The sequence below is a fragment of the Euprymna scolopes genome, chromosome 36, assembly GCF_053919585.1.
Source record: "Euprymna scolopes isolate OS-2025 chromosome 36, ASM5391958v1, whole genome shotgun sequence".
Lineage (NCBI taxonomy): Eukaryota > Metazoa > Mollusca > Cephalopoda > Sepiida > Sepiolidae > Euprymna > Euprymna scolopes.
The window spans coordinates 11,628,474-11,652,555 of NC_136517.1; the positions used below are offsets into that span (position 1 = coordinate 11,628,474).

The 24,082-nt window shown below is 33.8% G+C and overlaps 1 protein-coding gene across 1 annotated transcript in view; it reads right to left on the reverse strand.

Moving 5' to 3' along the window:
* The window catches only part of LOC145260339 (eukaryotic initiation factor 4A-III), a 33,468-nt gene extending 16,850 nt beyond the window's left edge, over positions 1 to 16,618 (reverse strand). The window contains exons 1-4 of the mRNA XM_080118255.1: positions 16,430 to 16,618; positions 3,695 to 3,767; positions 1,848 to 1,977; positions 246 to 378 (exon numbers count right to left, since the gene is read on the reverse strand). Of these exons, the coding sequence (XP_079974381.1) occupies positions 246 to 378; positions 1,848 to 1,977; positions 3,695 to 3,767; positions 16,430 to 16,562 (469 nt within the window). The 5' untranslated portion in view covers positions 16,563 to 16,618. The remainder of the gene's footprint in view (positions 1 to 245; positions 379 to 1,847; positions 1,978 to 3,694; positions 3,768 to 16,429) is intronic.
* Positions 16,619 to 24,082: the final 7,464 nt, after the last annotated feature.

Genomic DNA, 24,082 nt, shown 5'->3' on the forward strand with positions numbered 1-24,082 from the left:
GTAAATCTTATTGTCTTAGAAGTGTATTAATATCTATAACACGTTCAAATATAAATTCAAATAGCTGAAAAACAAACAATATCTTACAAAATATGTGTGATATGACATTATTTTTGATTGTATGCAAAAATTTGAAATGAGATTTTATCTATCTAAATTAATATTATGAACAAATGAATGCAAAATATTACAGATAAATATATGACAAGAATTTTACAAAAATGAAAATTCAACTGAATTCTTACCAAAGACACGACCTGGAGTACCAGAAACAACATGCTGACCATAATCAAGTTTGCGGATATCTTCACCAATGTTGGTCCCACCAATGCAAGCATGGCATTGAACGTTCATGTAGTCACCAAGAGCCAAAATGACCTAAAAATAACACAAGGAAATATATAATACAATATTTTATAAGATACTAACAGATGTACCGTGCATCATTCAGTTAAAATTGCTGAAGGATTTTGTATATTTATAAAATTTTAGTTTTAAAAACCTAAACAATTTCGAAATTCATAACAAAAACCTTCACTGATTTTATATGCTTTTATAATTGTGAACCATTCTTTTTATAAAAAGGTATTTTACTTCAAAATGGATAACCAAGAAAAATAGTAATTTTTGGCAACTTTTGAAAAAAATAAATGAATAAATAAATAAAAAATAAGGCTAACGTTGTGATGTCATCCATTTGTAAGTAAATCTATCGTACTAAATTTGAGTTAATCAACGTTTGTTTCCCTAAGGCTTTTTTTTCTGGACTTTAATAATAAAATACATACTTTATGAATTGTTTGGAAAACATAAATTTAATGGTTCTTATTAGCTGTAATTTAGAATTAATTGAACAAGTCACACATCACTTATGTATTTCTATTGTTCTCTTTAAATATGATTTTAATGTACCTTTTTAATGACCTCAATTATAAGGTTTGGTAACTATAAAGGCAGTTAAGACAAACCCTGCAGCCAACCTAACCAAGCAAAAAGAAATGCAGGTAATTGATGATATATCAACTACTGAGGTTGGTCTGTAAAAGTTGCCTAGAAGTGTCTGATAGTAAAGTCATAGCAGTTTTAATCAACTTAAATATGAGGGTTGTTCCAAAAGTAAAGCCTCCTATTTTTTCAACTCAAAAAGTTGAAAAAACTACAAAGACAGGGGTGATACCATTAAAACGAGCAATCTTTTGTGCTACAGAATTTATTTTTCTACATAGTCACCACCATTCTCAATACACTTTTACCAGGAATTCAATGATACATCTCTGCTTCTGACGCATGCTCATGACAAGGGTTGCTTTTTACACACCGTCAATATAAGCAACAAAGAGATTACACGTTCAGGTCATGAATGCATAAGTTCAATAATCATAACAATGCAATTTGCAATTTCTTCTGATCTATTTGGGCAAAAAAAAAAAGAAAAGAAAAAAAAAAGAAAAGAAAGAAAAAAGAGGCATTACTTTTAGAACTCATAAAAACTGTGTAGAGTTTAATAATATTTTAATTAACCGTAACTTGAATGCCCCAATCAACAAAACGCCCATAAATCAAATTAAGGTGAAAAACACAATATGACAGTTTTTAAGTATATGAATCCAAAAATCACTCATTTAATGGTGAGGAGGAGACAAACCTCATTTGATTCAGCAATGAAATTGACAGCATCAACTAGTTACGTTATGTAAATTTATCCAGTTTTTCTTTTCAACAATTCGATTATTTTGAATATTATATGCTGCAGTTGTATTTATTTCTTTTGGAGAACAAACATAAAATAACTAAACAAACATGCTTTTTTAAGTCACACAAAAGTATTAATCAAAATAACATGATACCTTTTGAATTTGAACTGCTAACTCACGAGTCGGAGAAAGAACCAAGGCCTGTGTCTCGCGTATTTGAGTATCCAGGCATTGTAGAATAGACAGAGCAAATGTAGCCGTTTTACCAGTACCGGATTGGGCTCTACATAGAATGAAAAGGAAAACATAAATAAAAATTTGTTTGTTTGTTTTTTTTGTTTTTTTTTTTGTGTTAAAAATTAATAAATAATGTAACTAATAATAGAGATTAATTAACTCTTTTACAATGTAAATTTCATGGTTATTCTTGTAATGACATAAATTATGCAAAAAATCTGTGTTATATTACTCTTTTCATAAACTTGGAAGATAATTCTTCGGACTACTGTTCTAATCTTGAGTGTCATTTGCATAATGTTTCAGCTGATGTAGCCTCAAACCTTAAGATGGATTTTGTCAAACTTGGGAATATGCACAGAATTTCTAACAGAAATCTTTCTTTAATCCATAAAGGTAGCATGTTCTCATTCCATCAGCCATGACTGGGTAGAAATCTTAATTTACATTTGTATTTTGGGTGTTGCCCACACTGAAGATTGAACCATCAATCTCCAGTATAACTTTTACAACTGAATTTTACCAAGTACTCTATATATTGCACCATGGGTTCTTGTGAACAAAAAGGTCAGAGGTTACAGCCACCAAACAATGTGAAAATAACATTCAAGATGAGAAGAGTACTCTGAAGAATCCAAATACGTATAATCAATCCCCAGCTTCAAAATTCAGAACTGTAAAGTTTTTATATCACTAATATTGATTCTTGCTCGATAAATATTTGAAATGTGTACACTAACCAAAGCATTATTGATAATTTTCAGTGTTTTTTTTTTCAAGTTCATATGTAGAAAAAAAAGATAGTCATGGCATATCATTTCATTACTATTTCACCGCAAATAAACATGACTTTCTCACCAATAGAACTGGAACACTAATTTTAATAAACTTTGAAAACATAGATCCACTTTCAAATTCCAAATTCATTTCTTTAGAAATTCTTTAAACACATCTGGAATCTTGATACATATCAAATGTATTGCAGATCTAACATGCGATGTGTGTTTATTATTTAAATATTTTCATTTATTATTTAAATATTTTCATTATATCAATGTTTTTGGGTCAAAATCCGTTTAAACAAATGTATATATATTTGATATGTTTCTGAATTTTTAAGAATTCATAATTCATATTATTGTACTCATCTTGCGTTATTTTTACTAGGCTTCATCTAATGTTACCTTCTTCAGATGTATCTTGCTGAACTCTGGAATTGTTTGAAATTCTATGCCAACATCAGAGTTCAACAAGATACACCTTTTTCTTTTTTTACACAGTGGTCACCACTTATCAAGGCCCGGAAGCCACTCAAGGATAAGGGTTATTGCAAGTACATTAGGTTAGTGTGGAGATTTGATGAAGTGTTTACTTAAGGGGGCGGTTCATTAAGAATTTGTTAACATTGGACTTGAAGCCATCCAAGTTATAGTCAGGTGGGAAGCAGGCAGACAGAACAGTCTCTAAACTGAAGAAGTTTAGAGATTGCATCAGCCGAAACGTTGTGAAATTCAATAAAAGAACAGTAGAATAATCCAAATGATACGTATAAATTTCATATTTTCTGCTTCTCCAAAATTTGGCACATCTCTATTATGTTTAGATTTTTCTTCTAAAATTGATTTTTGCTCCATGAAATATGCAATAAAAGAAAATTGTGAAAAACTGTGCAGTGGATGTCCATGAACTTTTGGTGCCTAATGACTTCTTTAAAATCGCTAACAAAATTTACCCAAACTAGTGTCCAAAATAAAAATACTTACTGAGCAATAACATCTCGTCCATTAATGATGGGCTTAATAGCTCTCTGTTGAATGGCTGAGGGTTTCTCAAAACCTAAAGGATAGAAACAAAAGGAAACTATCATTTGGTGTACATGCTGCCATTTGCTGGACAGTTTGTTTTTCTTGGCTTTCTTTTGCTAATCCAATACCTCAACTGTTCTACACCAAACAAAATTTTTTTTTTTTTTTTTTTTCTTTTTTTTTTTACAAGGAGGTCACCACTTATCAAGGCCCGGAAGCCACTCAGGGATAAGGGTTATTGCATGTACAGTACGTTGTACGTTAGTGTTGAGATTTTATAAAGTGTCTACTTAAGGGGGCGGTTCATCAGGAATTTGTTTACGTTGGATTTGAAGACATTCAAGTTGTAGTCAGGTGGAAAACAGACAAACGGAACAGAGTTCCACTGGCGTGCTGTTCTAAGAAAGAAGCTGTGTTCATGGAATCTACGTCATTTTTCATGTTACCAAACCAACAAAGTTTCTTGTTCTTCACACATTTCCCAAGACTGTGCAGATCTAAATCATCCTATCATATCATGCAACACACGTCCTCAACATACACTGACCAGATTTTATTTCTATACATCACATTAATACGCAAATAGTTATACAATCACAATTATTTAAAGAGTTTCTTAATTGGTGAGTTTTGTCTTCAGAATGAAAACATTTCCGTTAAAGATGATCTTTCATATCAAAACTGGGGAAAAATATGCATCTTAAGAAATTAAGCAAAATCTGCTTTTCCCATCAGGTTTCTGTTTATATAAAGAAATGAAACTTGTGAAGTTTCCAATATCTAAGCATGATCAAAAGCAAAATATATCAACAATGCTGATGGATGCAATTTGTTTACGATATGAATTCAAACTTCTAACATATTAATGCTGGAAGTCACAGGCTCTCATCCAGTTTCTTTTTGGTCACAAAAAACGTAAAAATAAAAAATTCACTTTATACATTCAGTTTCTTTGGCAAAATTTGTTACTGCTCGCCAGTCTTGGAAATGTTTGGTGAAACTTACTGTTGATAATGTAAATCCCGATATTTACTAAGATGATCATGGCATTTACTCTGGGTCGGTTGGGTCAGTTCTTTCCAACAAATTCATGTCACGAATACTGGCAGACTAGGCATGGCAATCCAAGACTGTTTCCACTATGAATGTAAACTATTTACAGTCCCAGCAATAGACCCAATCCTGCTTCACCGTCCCGAGGCAGGTTTTGAGTTGATCATCGCAAGGTTTCTTCCAGCCGATGACTTCACAGATGAAGTCACTCAACTGTCTTTGAAAGGCATATGGCAAGGAGAGATTTTTGGAGGGAGTGGATCTTGCAGCGAACACGAACTGTAATGTTGGAGATAATATTTTCTTGGATGTCAATTTAGCAACTGCACCGAAAATTCTTAACACCATAATCTTGAAAATGTGGATGCATTTACAGTATATTTTGTGAGAGAATTAAAAAAAAAAAACTTTTTTTTTTTTTTTTTTTTTTTTTTTTTTTTTTTTTACAAAGGCATCACCACATTATCAAGGCCAAGAGGCCACTCAAGGATAAGGGTTAAAGAGTGTACAGTAGAAGTTGGTCAATATAGTAATCATTAGTAATGAAAATTTGGTAAATTTAATAACTTATATGGAACGGCTCATCAAGAACTTATTTACCTTAGACTTGAACACAACCATATTGTAGTCAGCCGGAAAGCAGGAAAACGGAAGACAATTCCACAGGCGTGCAGTTCTAAGAAAGAAGCTTTGTTCATGGAATCTATGTTTAGGTTTAGGCACAGATAAAGAGTGGGGGAAATTATTGATAGTGTTTACAGCTAGACGAGTGTTTCTTGTGAAAGTTTGGCGAGGGGGGACCATAGATTGAAGCTCAGTTGAACACTTTCCATGAAAATAACGATACATCAGAGACAAACTCGCAACATCTCTTCTGTGAGATAGAGGTTGTAAGGAGGAGAAAAGGACATCTCCTACGAGGCTACGAAGTCTATTTTGAACTCTATCAAGGCAGGACAAGTCATTTCTAGCAGCTCCTGCCCAGATGTGGCAACAGTATTCCATCCTTGGACGTACCTGGCTCTTATATAGATAGAGAATAGCATCAGCAGTGAGATATCTACTGGATCGATAGAAAGATCCCACCATTTTTCCAGCGGCCTTGGCAACAGATTTGATATACGTGTTCCATTTAAGATCAGGAGTAATGGTCAAGCCCAGAAGCTTGTCAAAACTTGAGGCCTCCTGAAGACGAGAGCCATTCATTTCAATTGATGACAAATGTGGATTAAAATGTTGATGATGTAAAGAGAGAAGCTTGGTTTTAGATGCATTAAAAGTAACCAGCCACTCCTTTCCCCATTGTACTACCTGCTCAAGATCAGAGGAGAGAGAATTGGAGAGTACTTGCTCGTTTACTGTCTTAGATGTGGTACCATAAATGGTAGTGTCGTCAGCATAAATGTCTACAAATGATGTAAGGATATGATTTGGAAGATCATTAATGTAGATCAGGAAAAGAGTTGGGCCCAGGATGGATCCCTGAGGGACACCGGCATTAATACTGTGAGCTTCTGATTTTTGCCCCTCAACTACTACTCTTATGAACCTATCAGAAAGAAATGATTTAATAATTGAGAAGACTTTTCCAGCTATACCATAGCTAGCGATCTTATGAAGTAAACCTTTATGCCATACCCTATCAAAGGCTTTAGATATGTCAAGAGCAATTGCCCTAGAAAGATTGCCACCGTCGAGAGATTTGCTAATCCTATGCGATATAACTGTAAGGACATCTGCTGTAGATCTAGCAGAACGGAAACCATATTGAGTGTCACTAAGAAGGTTATTTTTGTTGAGATGTTTGATTACTTCTGTATTTAACACAGATTCTAGCAACTTACTCATGACGCACAGGAGACTTATTGGCCTGTACTGAGAGGGGGATGAGCGATCACCTGAATTCTTAAATACAGGGCATACTGATGAGATTTTCCAGGGAGATGGGAAACTATTCTCCTTAAGACAACGTTTAAACAGTTTTGTAAGTATGGGCGCTAGTTCAGGTTGAAGTTTTTTGAGTACTATAATTGGAATACCATCAGGGCCAGTTGCTTTACTGGAATCAAGGTTTTTGATTAGCTTGGCAACATCACGTACAGATATACGTATATCACATAGCGTGTTTTCTGATACAGGAGGAAATATTGGGGGTTGGCGGTCTTGGTCGCAAAGGGTAGAATTAGCTGCAAAGTTCTTGACAAAGAGTTTGGCTTTGTCTGATGCTGACGAGATTACCTCAGGTCCATTGATAATAGTTGGGATGGAGCACACGCTTCTGTTTCTTCTAAACAATGAAGAAACCATCTATAATATAAATCTCACCCATCTGTTTAAATGTATGTTTGTATGCCTAAAACTTTCGATAAAGGCAACAGAGTTTCATGAGATTGATATCATTTTGAAGCTCGACCCTTCGGATTTTGGTGACTTTTTAAAATGAAGGGGAGGAGGGGGTCAAAATGTTTATACATTTTAGGGATCAACTATTCATTTTGGTGACTTTTTAAATGAAGCGGAGGAGGGGTGTCAAAATGTTTATACATTTTAGGGATCGACCATTCATTTTGCACATGTAGCAACTGCTATATACGGCCTGGAACAAATCTCCAGCAGAAACATTTCATAGCAATCACCGTTTTCAACACGCACGCGTATGAAGTACGTGCAAGCTTACGTCGTAATTTGCCCATCCGCGCACATGCGATAAAAAAAAACTATGTTAAGTTTTGTGCGTAGTGATACAACAAATAGTTTGAAATATTTGAGAACACAGGTATATTAGCTTTTTTTTGACTGCAAAAATCAATTCAGTCTAGGATGCAATTCTACAAGTAAACATCATCGCTGCCCGACTTCGCACACATCATGTACCTAAATTCTTAGTATGGAAAGTTACCATATTGAACGCGAATTAACTCTTTTCAACAAGTTATTTCGAACTGCCGTTTTCATATGTAATGAACACACAAGACAATATTAGCTACTATTATTTTCTCTACCGCTCTCGCTCGACTCAGGACTGCACCATAATAAACAAAGTCTCTGACAGCATAGACACGGCACTGTCCCTCGACACTAGCGCACAAATACACGTATTTGGTGACTTTAATGTCCACCACAAAAACTGGCTTGGATTCTCTACTTACACAGATGCAGCGGGCAGCACAACTCATAGCTTCACTATATCTCACTCCCTATCACAAATTGTTACGTTTCCAACCCGTTTCCCTGACCAGGAAGAACAACACGCATCACTTCTAGATCTGTTTTTGACCACAGTTCCCGATGACTGCATAATGAAGGCCCACAGCCCACTCGGGAATGCTGATCATGCAGTGATAATGGTTGAAATCGCCCTAAACTCTAGAGCCAAAACTGAAGAGCCAGTGCTCAAAACAACGAGATATTATAAAAAGCTGACTGGGAAGCCATCAGGGAACTAATCAGAGATGCCCCATGGAGAAATATTTTTTCTCTCCCTGCTGAACAGTGTGCAAACGAGACCACTGACTGGTTCAAAACTGCAATCGAAGCGCAAGTTCCCATGCGGAAATTTTATAGTAAGCCCCACTCTCCCCAATGGTTTACGTCGACTTGTGCAACTGCCATTGCTCAAAAGCAGCATGCATACAGTAGATTTAACCGACATAAGTCCAGTTCAAACAGACTGAAGTATATAGAAGCTAGAAATAACGTTAAGAAAGAAATAGCGACAGCTAAGAGAGAATTTACGGATACCACTAAAAAGCGCATCGAAGCACAAAAACTAGGAAAATCTACAACAGTGTAGTAAATAATGGGCAATCAACAATTCCTCCACTAACCAACAATCACGAGGTTGTCTCCTCAGCAACCGACAAGGCTAACATGCTTGCCAGTCGGTCTGCCTCAAACTCCACACTGGACCCTTCCAACCACCCCCTACCTGACTTTCCTATGCGGACAGACGCCACGCTAGACGATCTGAAAACCACCCCTGCTCAGGTGCATGCTATCATAAAAAACCTTGACACTTCAAAAGCATGTGGACCAGATCTTATCCCAGCTGTGCTATTAAAAAAGTGCTCAGCCGAAGTAGCTCCAGTTCTCTCCAAACTCTACAACAAATGCCTTAACGAAGCTTGCTTTCCGGGCTGTTGGAAAACTGCTTCTGTTGTACCAGTATTCAAGAATTCTGGCGAAAGGACTGACCCATCAAATTATCGCCCCATTAGCCTCCTCCCACTTTTTGCCAAAATATTTGAGACCTTAATTAACCATGCTCTAGTCCATCACCTTACAGATGCTAAACTTCTGACTGACAAACAATATGGATTTAGACAAGACATCCTAACTGTAATCTCTGAACGTATATACCATTCACTGGACAAAGCGGGAGAGGGCAGAGCGGTAGCTCTAGATATATCTAAGACTTTTGACAGGGTATGGCATGAGAGTCTCCTCAGGAAAATTAGATCATACGGTATCACTGGTAGAATACTTAACATAATTAAATCCTCCTTAGATAAGAGAAAAATCCAGGTTGTCCTCGACGGTCGTACATCTAAACAATATGATATAAATGCAGGGGTGCCCCAGGGTTCTATCCTTGGACCTCTATTGTTCCTGATATTCATAAATGACCTCCCCAACAAAATTGCCTCCGAGATGGGTATATATGCTGATGACACTACACTATGGCAGGCATGACAGGAAGACGAATGAACACATTTCTAAAGAAATGGCAGAAACACTAGAGGAAGACCTCCAATCTGAGGTGGAATGGGGACAAAAGTGGTTGGTCGCGTTCAATGCTGCCAAGACTAAACTAGTTTCATTCAATAATTACAAGAAACCCTCTCTACCACCTATAGCAATGGCCAACGACTCTTTATCTGAAAGTACATCTTTCAAACTCCTTGGCCTAATGTTCACAGGAAACATGAGTTGGAACAATTACATTGAAGGCATTGCCAGGGCCGCTGCAAGAAAGGTGGGCTCTCTCTATCGTGCTAACACCCGAAAGTATCCTGCACCTCTATAAGGCCACCATTCGCCCATGTATGGAGTATTGCTGCCACATCTGGGCTGGTGCATCTGCTACTAGTCTCTCGCTCCTTGACAAGGTTCAAAAGAGAGTCGTAAACCTGATAGGCCCTGAACTGGCATCTAAGCTTCAGCCTCTGCCCCATCGACGAAATGTTGCATCCCTCTGCCTTTTCTACAAATATTTTAGTGGTGAATGCTCTGACGAACTGCAATCACTTGTGCCCCCACGATGTGAGCACCCTCGACAAACACGACAGGCTGCTAAATCCAACCCCCACACTGTAGAGATCCCTAGATGTAAAAGATCTTTTTACTCCAGTAGTTTCTTCCCCAGAACCGCTAGACTCTGGAATTCCATTCCAGGTCCCTGCTTCCCCAACAGTACTGACGTGCAGAAGTTCAAATGTAATGTGAACCGACATCTTGCTGCCCAAATCTCTACATAGTACCCCAGTAGTTGTTGCCCCTGATAGTAGCCCCCTACACCAAAGTGGCAATTTGCCTTGTTTGGGGTGAAAATGTAATAAAAAAAACAAAAAAAAAAAAAACATGTTTTAATGACCATTTTCTTTTCCCTCCAAAAAATAACGCGTGTTCCTTTGTTCATGAAAATAAGTAAATTATAAACTTTTTACCTTTTCTACAGAACATTTATTAGCAAAGACTGTCTAACGAACACTCATTGCAAAAACCTTAACATTAGAATAGAATTACTGTTTCTTAAACAGGTTAATAAATGTTATTTCATCCCAGTACAGCGATCTCAAGTCTTGTCAAATGTCATTTTTTCAAAGTTATCACCTTAAAGGTGATAACTTTGAAATTTTATATGGATGTGACTCGGTAGAATCCTTCTGTAAATCAGAGATCTCATTAAATTTATCTTTAATGGCCCCAGTGATACTCAATCACTTTCGACTTATAGATATCCCTGCATCTGCAACCTTGATCTCTAAAATGATTCCAATTATGAATTGGTGAACACTTAACTCACACCTCAATATCCAACAAACGTAACAAGGTTTCACAATTTGTTTGTTTCATTTAGTGTTTTTAAATATTTAAATATGAATAATAGGCACCTCCAAAAGTCACCACAGAATTACCCCCTCTATATGTAAAACGATGTAACTTTATTATAAATTAATATTATCAATATAACTTTTGTACCATTTAAAAGAAGGGCAAAATAAACTATTAATTATCTTAAAAAATATTTTTCATCATATGAAAATAATGAAATTGTGAGACGAAAATCGTGTTTACATAATTGGCGCTTTAAAATAACGTTCCCATGTAGTAAGCATTCCAAACGTGAAAACAAATCCATGTTTAATAAATCTAGCAAAAATCAACTAATGGTCAGATTTTCATGAAATTTTCGATACTTATGCATTTTAGAATGAAATTACATAAAATGCAGTTTCCGTAAAATATACGAGAGAAAAAATTTTTTTTTAGTGCGTGCCCTCCCTATTTATTTTTTCGAAATTTGAACAAAATATATTTAAAATTTATTGAAATTTCTATTTATTATGAAACATAAGAGTTCAAATAAGTAAAAAATATTTATTTTTTAAAATTTAAATACACATATCAAACAAAAACTTACGTTGTAGTTGCAATTTAAAAAATGATTTAATGGGTTTTTTTTTTTAAATAGCATTTTTTCTCAATATATACTATAGTTGAATTGCCAAGAAAAAGAAACTTCCTAAAAATTAATTTTTAAAAGATTAAAATAATTAAAATTCCATTATTTCAAAATGTTCCATTACAATATAGATTTTTAATTGTTTAAATTTTTTTTAAATATTAAGTCTTAACATAAAGATGACTCTTGTCAGCTATTTTATTGTCAAATTAAAACCAATTCAAAAATATTATTGCACAAATATTACACATTTTATAGACGGCTCTCATGTCTTTTTACCGAATAAAAGTGTGGAAGCTGGTAGTTAACCAAATGAACATTCAGTAAAACCATATTTCATATTTAATATACCAATGTTTATAATGTTATTAACCATTAAACTGTGTAAATCTTAAAATTATAACAAAGATTAATTATTAATTGCAGCTTGAAGAAGATAAACAAAGGTTTTAAAAAAATCATTAAGTTGCTTCTGCTTTTCCATAGTTCGTATAGTTAAGTTTGATGTCACAGCATCATGCGTTCTTTTTTTCACATTCAGTTGGCAATGCCTAATGAATAAGAGGTTTGTTTTACAATAGACATCAAAGCAAAAAAAAAAAAGCAAAGGCAAGTTACTCTTCTATCTACTTGGATAAGTTTTACCCACATGGCAATGCTTGTATGTCAAACCAAATAAACGTTTTAAGATATGCTAAAATACAAAAAATTATCCAGCTAGGTAGAAGAGTAACTTATCTTGCCTTTGGTAACTTATTTATATATTTGTTTCTTTATCACTTTTTCGATTTGATGTCTATTGTAAAACAAACCATTTTTTTTCTAATTTACATTTTTTAAATATATTTATTTAGACATCTGCACAAAAATAATGAATATTAAATGTAACGTATGACTTTCATAATAGGCTTTATTCACAAACGAATATCACATTTAAATTTGAGGCAGCTAAGTATTTTTCCGGATATTAAAATCCTTATTATCCAATGTAATCCCTTGTTTCCACTGGCGGCCATGTTTTTCCACAACTGAATATGCGGATGCGTGTTACAAAACACTTTATCCCCATGTTAAGAATAGCGATTGTCAATGAAATTCATTAATACATTGGAAAAAAAAGTCTTAATATCTATAAAAATAAAAAACTACTTGTCTGCCCCCAAATTCGAATTTGATATTCGTTTTCAGCAGACTCAAAAACTTCTAAAAGTCATCAATTTAAAGGTGAGTGTTGAGGTTAAAGCAAAAATTTACTAAAATAAGAAATAAACAGAAAAATTGATAACCCAATTTTTTCGTTGTTCGTTTGTTTATTAAAAAAAAAACATTTCATTTGCAGATGACAGCTCTGGGGAAAACCTTTGTAAACATCAGGGGGCTAAACTTGAATTTAACTCCATAATAAACACAATCTTATAAATATGTATATAAATATATTTTATATCCTTGTCACATTACAAACAAATATATTGTACGCGTATTTTATTTTCTTCAAATTATTCATCTCGAGGAGTGCATTGAAATAAAGACGAAATGTTGATGAACTGTAAGAAATTCTGCAGAAATAAGCAGGCTCCTCATTGGTCGGTTTGACTGCCCATGATTTTGTTTGATCCTATCAGATTGATTGTTCTTACTAACTGCCGAGGGTATTCTTGGCGCTAAATTTATCTTTTCAGCCTGGCAATTTTCACATAAACAGGTGGAAATGGACGTCTGAAAACTCACTCGAGGCTTGTAGCCTCAAACCCCTTTGTCTCATTGAGACGTTTTAATGCTCAATGTGGGGCGAAATGTTATCATTTGCAAACACCAATGTCCTTATGTTGGGCGAAATATTCTATTCATCACACACTGTTGTGCTCTCCGATTTGATTGACTTTCATCGTTACTTAGGTCTCTCAGAGACAAAATTAAGGTCTACATTTTGACCTGTCCTTTGTCCGCCATTCAGACGGTTATGCACAGTGAACTCCATGATGACTACCAGACTCGCAGCATTCATATTTGAAAGGCATCACTTAACTCATCGACCTCTTGAAGCTATTCTTCGAACAGCGTGGAGTATTGTTTCCTGCATTACGCGAAGATAAACCGCAAACTACTACAATTTTCGGGTGTTACCAGTCCTGCTCGGCAGATAGCTAAAGATGACACATCTTTTGCAATTTGGATCTTTTTACTTTAATAAAATTTACGTTTAAGTTTAAAGGTGAGTCTGTTGTGATTTCTGATTGGTTTTCTTTCTGCCAAAAGCAAAACCGAGTTGAGAGAATATCTCACAGAACATATAATTTGGTTCGTTCCTTTTTCATCTGTCCATAAATACGGAATTTATTTGAAAAAAAAAAAAAAAAAAAAAAAAAAAAAATTAGCTTACGGAAATTCTTATATTTAAAAAAACAAACAAGAAAGTGTGGAATGTAATTGGGCGGGATAGCCAAATTGACTATTTCCCCATGAAGTAGGCAACAAGCAATAACTCTAATAAGTTAATATGCGTGATCCCCAATTGAACCATAAAATTGCTTTCAAATCAATATTTTAAAAGTTTCAAAATCACATTCAATTTTCAAACGATCAGACGTAAACATTATATCAGACAGTGTGTACTGTGTGGCAAACAAAAAATGGCACCGATATTGATTTTTTTTAATTTTTTTTTTTATTTTCATGGCCACCGTAAAATGTCACATTTTGGGTTTGTATTACTGTACACAGATTCGAAAAAGTTGTCAAAAAACAAACATAACAAATAAATGTTATCAAAGACAAGATAAGTTACTTTTCTACCAAACTGGATATATTTTTCGTGTTTTTATTCAATGTAACATGTTTATTCAGCTCGAAAAACATAGTGTTTACCAACTTATTGGAAAATTCAAAATGGCGGCTGACTCTCTCTTTAACACAGTAAGTTGTGGAAAAGGTATTATAAATAAAAAAAAACTAGACAAAATACTATTAAAAACCCGCTCAATATATGTTACCGTGACATAGGTGACATATATTCGGTGAGTTTCTAACAGTATTTTGTCTAATTTTTTATTTATAACAACTTTTCCCAAACTTACTGTGTTAAAGAGAGAGTCAGGCGCCATCTTGAATTTTCCAATACATCGGTAAACACTGTATGGTTTTCGAGCTAAATAAACATGTTACATTGATAAAAACATGAAAAATATATCCAGTTTGGTAGAAAAGTAATTTATCTTGCCTTTGATAACATTTTATTTGTTATATATTTGTTTTTTGACAACTTTTTCGAATCTATGTTTACAGTAATTAAACCCCACATTTTTTATTGGGCTTTCTACCACCATTGTTTTATTTCTTATTTTCGAGTGATTATCGAATCTTCAAAGATGACGCCATCTTTTCTTGTTCTCCGGCAGTATTCAACATTACGTTAAGAATGGCTTTCTAAATAATAACGTTATTATTTCAGCACGGTTCAATAAGTGCACTGCACTAGTACCAAAATTTTAAATAGAAAACGTGGATCCTCAGTTGCCTCCATGTTGTTTCGAAGATTTAAAAATAGGACAGCTGTAAAATACCACTTCCCCAATAATAATTATATAGGTACTAATGAATGCACTTACTGATGAACCGCGCTATTTTTTAAATCGTATTTCCACGTTTAATTAAAGTTTTATGTTTTTTTTAAATTCAATTGTAAGGTTAAAGTACACAGAACAATAGGTACAAAACCTTTCCCTCCCCATGTTAAGAATGGCTTTTTAAATAATAACGTTATTATTTCAGCACGGATCATTCTCTGCATGAGTCTTATATATATATATATATATATATATATATATATATATATATATATATATTTGTTAATATTCGTTCTTAAGAAGTCCAACATGTCGCGGAGGAGCAACTAATCTACAAAAGATCCAGATGTTTCCGTTTTAAAGCAAAGCATGTTTTCCATTTTGTATGAGTGCATATAAGACACTTTACAAAGCGAACCATGTATTTAATATTTACATTAATTATTTTATAAAAACATACATCTGTACATAACGTTCAAAAGCAAATTTAAAAAGCGATTCTTGACATTCTTTGTTAACCGTTCCTTGCACGGACGAGACTTTACTAAAATTAAAACAATTTGCTTATGCAGTATGCACTAGTGTCGAAACGAACAGTTTTTTAGGTACTTATACAGAATACGGATTGTGTGTTTTTTGTTTTGTTTTGTTTTTTTAGATTTTCGAGTTCATTTTACTCGAGACTGAGGTACGCAAACACGGATTTCCAAGTTTAATTTAATTTGGTATTCATGCAGAGAGTGATCCGTGCTGAAATAATAACATTATTTAAAAAGCCATTCTTAACATGGGGAGGGCGTTTGTATCTATTCTGTACTTTAACCTTACAATTGAATAAAAAAAACATATAAAACTTTAATTAAATGTGGAAATACGATTTAAAAAATCGCGCGGATCAGTCTGCATTAGCACCTTTAATTTTACGGTATGTTTTGTTTATTAAATTAGGTGAAACTACAAAAGTAAAAAAAAAAAAAAAAAAAAAAAAAAACTCCCAACTCCCCTATATTAATTTTTTTTTTTAAGTAATAACGTTATTATTTCAGCACGGTCCGTAAGTACCCAATTTTAGAAGTATTAAATCAAATATAGATCTTGTTAAACATTTAGCTGTAACTATCCGACAGTGATCGGAAGTCTTTATTTTCATTTTTGTTTTAATAGGATTTTCAAAGTTAATTAAAAAATATTACGGTATCATTTGGTTATTAAAATATTAATTAAATGAAATTGTCAGAAAACTATAACTAAAATGTTGCGGTAATATTGTTTTTAAGATAGAAATATATAAAGATACAAAACTAGACACGTGTGTGTATAGCTTTTTTTCAATTTGAAGAATAAACAGAAAACGGTAACGGCTAAGTTTGAAAAAAAAAATCTTTTTCTTACCATAGCCATAAATCCCACGAAGCAGCTCTTCACGTAAACCCATATTATCAAATGTTGGGGTTACTTCAACCCCTTCACTAGTTTCAAATTCAATATTCTTCAAATCATCTGACAAAACACGTCGAGACGCCATTTTGGTTATTTACGGGAATGCGTAAAATAACGCTTGATCTCGTGAAAATCTCGTTTAACGTGATTTCGTCGAACGAGATTTTCTATTGGTTTATTTCTTTATTTTATTTAGTTTTTTTTATTTTATTGATTTACTAGCGGGGGGGGGGCTTTGCCCAGTCGTAAAATACGCTTAAATATGATATTTTAATTTGTCCAAATTTCGTATATATTATTATAGAATTGTGATTTCAAAAGTAAAAAAAATATTTGAGTACTATCAGCTAGAATCGAAACCGAAAACAAAACCGTAGCATTCAAAGCTGGCGACGTTACCACTGTATCAACGTAACACGCGTAAGAACTGATTAAAATAAACTAAGATAAATGTACAAAATGTATAACGATCTTTTCTAATTTTGGCCCTTTTTTTGACCCCTTAAAAACTATCTTAACTGGCGAAAGACTCATCAAAGAAAGGTCCGTAGAAAATCCAATCATTTGAGGATCCTAGCGCCGCTCTGCGACTTTTAGTTTCAGAATTGGAAAATATGGAGACAGACAGACATATAGTCTTTTATATATTAGATTTTATAGTTATTTATTCTATAGGACTCACAGCGAAGTCACTAGATATGTGGGGTGTGATTTGCATTCACCAATTTATAACCGGAATCCATCAATTTTAGAGATCATGGTTGCAGGTGCAGGAATATCTATAAGTCGAAAATGGTTGAGTATTACTGGGATCGTTAAAGATAAATTTAATGAGATCTCTGATTTACAGAAGGATACTACTGAGTCAGATCCGCATTCATAAATTAAAAAGGCGTGAATAACTTCGGAAAAATAACGACATTCAGTAATGAACTCAAGATCGCTGTACTGGAATAAAATAACAACATTTATTAGCCTGTTTAAGAAAAAGTTATTCAAATCATTCTGTTATGAAGTGCATATGAGATCTCATTTCGATTTGTGAAGCTTTCTTTGCAAGAAAGCAACAAAATTAGCAGGAGCAGCGAATACATCATTGGACGTGGTTGGAAGCGTGTTTTCAGCCAATCATATTGCAAGGAAAGAGAATATAAAAATATTTTCCTTAACAGCCCTTGCTGGAGCCGGTCTGTCCACTATAAAAAGGGGGCAAACGCGCCAAAACCAGTCAGTCGAGCCCAGAGTCACAGTCAGTCAACCAGCATGGGGTAATCATCGGCTGTCGGATTTCTTTTCCCGACGTTAAAAAATCACTTTCGCATGCATCATTCATCAACTTCTCCACATGGAAGCACCAACAGCGAGAATTAACATTTACATTTCTTATTTCATCATGTTTCCTATTAACGCCCGACTTTTCTCTCCTAAGAAGTTACATACAAACATTAACTTTACGCCAAAAATTTTCTTTCCTGAACATTCTCACATCCTTACGAACTTTGAACATTTTTTTTTATTGCTTTCGTTAAGTTTGTTTTTTTAAATAATGATTAAGAAATCAATCATTTAAAATTTAAACCTATATTGTTTGCCTGGTTCCTTCTCACCACCATACGCTTATTCCTAATATAACAATTCCAACATTAAGGGTCTTGCAACAAGTGTTCATTAGACAGTCTTTGCTAATAAGTGTCCTGTAGAAAAGACAAAAATTTCATGGTTACAGATTTTCATGAGCAAAAGAGACACACGTTGTTATTTTCTGGAGGGAAAAGAAAATCATTAATTGCTTAAATGACATGTGTGCTTGTGTGTGTGTTTAATATGTATGCAAACAGCAGTTCAAAATAACAGAGTTGCCCAGAAGAATAAATCTCGATAGATATGATAATTTTTTCATGTTGAGAATTTAAGATGCATAACGCGTGAGAAGTCCTGTTACAAAATTTAACGTCCAGCATAGACAAAGTCTCTTAGACGCAAGTTGAGCTGAAGGAATCTGAAGTGAAACTGTTAATTAATCCGTATTCGATATGGCGACTTTTCATGCCGAGAATTTAGGTGCATGACGCATGCGAAGTCATGTTGGTGATTTAACGTCTCACAAAACAGAATCGGGCAGCGATGATGATTATTCATAGAACTGCATCCTGAACAGATTTAATTTACGTGCGCAAAAGCTTATATACAAATGTTCTAGAATGCTCCAGACTATTTGTTGTATCACTGCATGCGAAATGCAACATAGTTCCTTTACTGCATGTGTGCGGATGGGCCAATTACGATATTGTGTCTTTGCACATATTTCATACATGGGTGATTGCGATGAAATGTCTCTGCCAAAGATTTGTTCCGGCCATATATAGCAGTCGCTACAATTCATTTATTTATTTTTAGAAACATAATATCTATTAAATCCTACCTAAGGTAGAGTGACAAAGATGATCAAAAATCCCCCTTCCAAATTTTTTGGTGGCCTTGTACCTAATTTTTTGTTTTTCTGTTTCATGAAAATAAAAGATATAACTCCATTCTATAATGACTATGTATGTATCAAATAGAAGTTTAAACAATTCTTCTTTAAATATAGACATACTTTTTGTTGCTAAATATTTACATGTATAAAATTACATTATACATTAAAGGAAAGTCATAATTATTTGTGTTCCCTTTTTTTTATTTCACTTTGGTTAGGTTTAAGAAATCAAGGGAGCTAACTCCTCCTGTAGTTAACACTTGATCCCGTTATGATTTAAATTTATATCTGAGGGCTTCTTTAAGAATAGACGCTGTTCCTTTTATGGCTGCTATTTGTATTTCGTTATAGCTTGGTCTTCCAGGGATTGTTTCTAAGTATTTCTAAAGATTCTTTTTTATTATGCCAGTTGCTCCTATCAAAACCAGAATAATGTTTATTTTTTTCTTTTGTGTGTGTGTGTGTGTGTGTGTGTGTGTGTGTCCAGCTAAAAGACAGAAACTTTCCAAGATACACCTATAAACCCTACATCTGATTCAGTCCGACACCTACTTGATTAAGGTAAAATATATATAAAAATTTCAAATAAATATGAACAATTATCTTTATATCTACAGACACTAGTGTTTCCTGTACAGAAATTATTTTTGCTATGTCCCACGAAGGGCATTTCCACATAGCATATTAACTTGACAACCTTGATAAAAATAAAGAAACACTCAAGGAAGAGAAGAAAAAAAAAACTTTTTTATTGAGGAGATGGACCTATAGTCTAAGAAAGGGAGGTTATAGAAAAGAGTTTAGTCACTCGCTGGCTGCCAAGATATGTCAATCATGTTCATAAAGAATAGTTCTTATAAAGTGACAGTTCTTGAAAGGATAGAAATAGAAGGAGAGAGAGAGAGAGTTCACTTACTAGATGGATAATATTCAGTTCAAATTAAATCCATTTTTTTTTAGAAGAGTTCTTTGTGTTCATAAAAGTATCCTCCTTCCAAAGGAATTTTCAGCATATTCTTTTTTTTTTTATAGGTAATCCTGCTTTCTTATTTTTTTTTCAAACATGCCTTAGCACTAATTTATTTATTGTGGACTATTATCCTCATCTTTCTTAGTTGTTGTTTCATGACGTTTTGGCCAACTATTCTTCTAGGGTTTTATCAGGTGGTAACTGTGACGGGATAGGAACTCCGAATTTTCTAACTGCATTCTCAGCAATTACTGCCATCCATAGTTGTTGTCGTCTCACCACGTTCTAACCAAGTAAGCCTCTGACCGGCTTTGGGTAGGATTGAAATCCTGAGAATGCAGTTAGAAGATTCAGAGTTCCTATCCCATCACGGTTACCACCTGAGAAAGACCAGAGGAATAGTTGCCCGAAACATTGTGGAACAACAACTAGATGGGGATAATAGTCCGCAATAAATAAATTAATAAATAATACTCATCTCAATAATGAATTCCAATTAAATAATATATGTATATGCTTTAGCACGTTGTGCTTTTTCTTTTTTAACTTTCTTGCATGAATTCTCTCATGTTTGAAAAAAGTGCATTCACCAAAGCGAACAAGTCTTTTTTTAGAGAAGAAAATTAACCGAATTAATCCGAATATTCCTTGCACTTATGATGCTAACGACAATAGTCTTCCTTCCAAGTGGATTAGAAAGGATAAATTTCAAGGTTTCGGCAGAATTTGATAATCGTTTTTTCTTGTAGCTTAGAAAACTTCTAGAAATGAATTTTCGATTCTTTGTTTCATAATTATCCTTTTCGAGATAATTAAAATATTCACGTCTCTCTGCCGTAATTCAAATTTACAACTAATTTTTATGTCTTAGTTAAGACAGAGTTGTTGAGTGTCCACTATAAGCTTTATGATCCCTTTTTCTTTGCCAAAGACCTTGACAAAATATGTCAGATAACTTAAACATATTTAACTCGTTTTAATGCTAAGACGACCAGTTATCAATTGATTTTTTAATTCAAATGCTTCACTGTTGAATAAATAAATAAGTCGCTCATCCAATCAGCAAACCGAACAGGATCACATGTTATTAAAGAGGAGTAAACAGAATAAAGAAGAAGAAAATGGTGGAAATAAAATTTCCACATATGCTTATGCAATCATTAGGGTAAAAAGTGATAATTACTGCTGGATGGGAGATTCAAACTCTGTCACAAAACCACCTTTCGCTTTGTAGGCTAGCATCTTTCCTCCAGGCCACTGGCAAATTAGTAGAAAAATTGAAAGGAATTAAGTACCTATAAATTCCAGATTATAGGCATTCATATTAAACAATCAGAGAGCATTCAATGATAGAAAGTAAAAAATTCACATTTGCACTAAAGTTGACCGTTTTTTTCTCAATTCCATAAAGAGGGCTTAATTTTAATTTCTTAAAGGGAGCTTTATAGCTATAATATTTTTCAAATAAATATCTGTAATTATTTTCATACTCAATGACACTAGTGTTTCATGCTTATGTAATCATCTGTGTAGAAAGTGATAATTACTGCTAGTCGGGTGTGTACTATCAATAAAAGTGATCATGTGGAAAAAGTGTGGAAACTTATTGAAGGCACTTCGTACTTAACACCTATATCCGCAAGAATTTGTGGTGCAACGGAAATAAATTCTAATGTAGAATTAAAACAAAGTCTCATTTTAACATTTCTATCAATTTAATTTGCTATCTTCATAAAATATGCATTAATAGATAAGGTGTATAGAAGATAAGTCTATAAAGCTGGACAAAGAAAACAGTTTGAGAGTCGTGTGTTTGAGTCCAGGGGTATTAAACATGCAGCATATATTTAAAAAAATTAAAACTCAAGGTTTAAAGAAAAATAAAAAGTATTTATTGTACATAAAAACAAAAATATTTACAAATGGTCTAAGGGAGATAAGCAAGTTCTTAATTCAGCCTAGTTTAGATTTAGAAAAAAAGACCGAGTTTATTGAGAACTAGCCTGAGTGTTTAGCATTGTCCGGGTGTTTGGAGGTGTGTGTTGAGCAAAAATAAAAAGTGGTAGCAGACAGACAGGCTCGAACCCTTACTGCAAAGGAGGAAAAGAACATGAGAAAAAAAAAAAGTGACGTCTTTGCCGTTGCATCCATCTCAAAACCGGAAGTGGTGAAGGTTTAAATTAAGGCTAGTCTATCGAAAAGAGGAAATGACTTTCGAAAATATCGGCGAAAAAAAGCGACTCCCTCCGTGTAGAAAAGTGCCGAATTGAGGGCTTTTAGCCAACTTTTTGATATTTTTTGTCTGAAGAGTCGAGCTCTAAAACGATACTAATCTCATAAACATCCGTTGCCTCTGTAGAAAGTTTTAGGCAGACATACAGACATACATATGTGCATACATTTAAACAGACAGGTGAAATTTATATTATAGATTAATAACAATATTTCTTTGGTCAGAAAATCTTTATAATTATCAAATGTGTCCAGTTTTCTTTGGGGGTGCTTGTAATTGATTCTTTTTATAAGATTTCTTTCAACCAGATTTGGATCCCAGGAAATATTGGCCAGTTAATCTAGTCAGTGTCTGACAACCTGGAGCGGCATAATGACTCAAACTGACTCACTAATTAACTAATTAAAGAGTTGATGCTATCAGCTTTCTTTATCTAGTTATGGTAAATGGAAAAATCCAGAAATGCTCCAAATGGAACACCACAATCTTAGAACATTCCAGAATCTCTCAAAAAAGAACATTTTTATCTATATATCTATAAAAGTGAAAGTGTCTGTGTGTGTGTGTGTGTGTGTGCGTACATTTCCCTATGCAATAACTCTGTCAATTTTAAGCCTACAGACTCGAAATTTGATGTACAGGGTACTGAGATTTGGGAAAATCTATATGATCGGTTTTCAGGCAGAAATTTTGCGAATAAGGGGGTCAAAGTTGAGCGATTTGACCTTTGAGAACTCTACCAAACTCCTCCGACAATTTTGGGTTTAAACACTTGAAATTTTATATATAGGTTGCTTGGACATGGATCTAACTTAATAACTTGATTTGAGCCCAAAACAATAAATGTTAAGGGGTCAAAGTTTTAAAAAAATTGACCTTTTTTTTTTTGTTTATTTTTTTTTTTCTCAGCATACACCTCCAAACACCCAGGCAACGCCGGATACCCATGCTAGTAGTCTATATTTAGAACTCTCTAGAAACTCTTCAAAAGCACATTTTTATATTTTAATTTTAGTGTAATGTTTTTAATAGTAATAATTATACATTTTTAAGATAATTATAAGAAGTTGTAATATCTTAATATTTTATGAGGAAAACATCCTCCCATGACAGTCCATAATATATGGAACTAATGTCCTGTTTGTAGGGAATTGAAAAAGAGTCCATAGCGTCATGATTTGAAGATAAGTCTACATGTAGACTGGAATTCGGAGTAGGTCCACTTGCGGTAGATTACCATTTTTGTCGACACTGATAGCCCGTACTTAATGGCTGTTTGGTTTACCCACCAATAGCTTCTTTTCTTGAACAGCCAGACTTTAGAACTTCTCCTCTGCTCCTTGTTTCTCTGACTGTACAAATATGCAGATATTTAAATGTAATGTGAACAAACATCTCACTGCACCACTCCCCAATTTGGATGCCTCCTATAAATCTGGCTTAATATCCACAGTAGCTCCTTACATCTCAATGGCAATATAATTTGTTTGAAGTTAATAAAGGTAATAAATAAATTTAAAAAAAAATAAAAAATAAAAATAAGAGTTAGTTGGTTGAGCTGAGTGACATATGCGAGTTAAATAGCTATGTCTTCTTGCAGCTAAAGAAAGTAAACAGCAGTAGCACTGATACACTCCTATAAGTAAACTTTAGAAACCAGAGCTATGCTCACATAAGAGATTAGTTCTGATTAGCCAAAAATTAAAAGTTTGCTCCAAATACAGCATGCTTAAATATATTTTAATTTATATAGATCATGTATGTATTATTATAGAATCAATCCTCTATTAATTATTATATATTACGAGGAATAATAATAATGTCGTTCTGTCTCTCTTTATCAATATGACATCAGTTAATATTTGGGTTTCACGATCTTAAATATAGTCTTTTTCCTCTTATAGATAAAAAAGAATTTTTACAGGG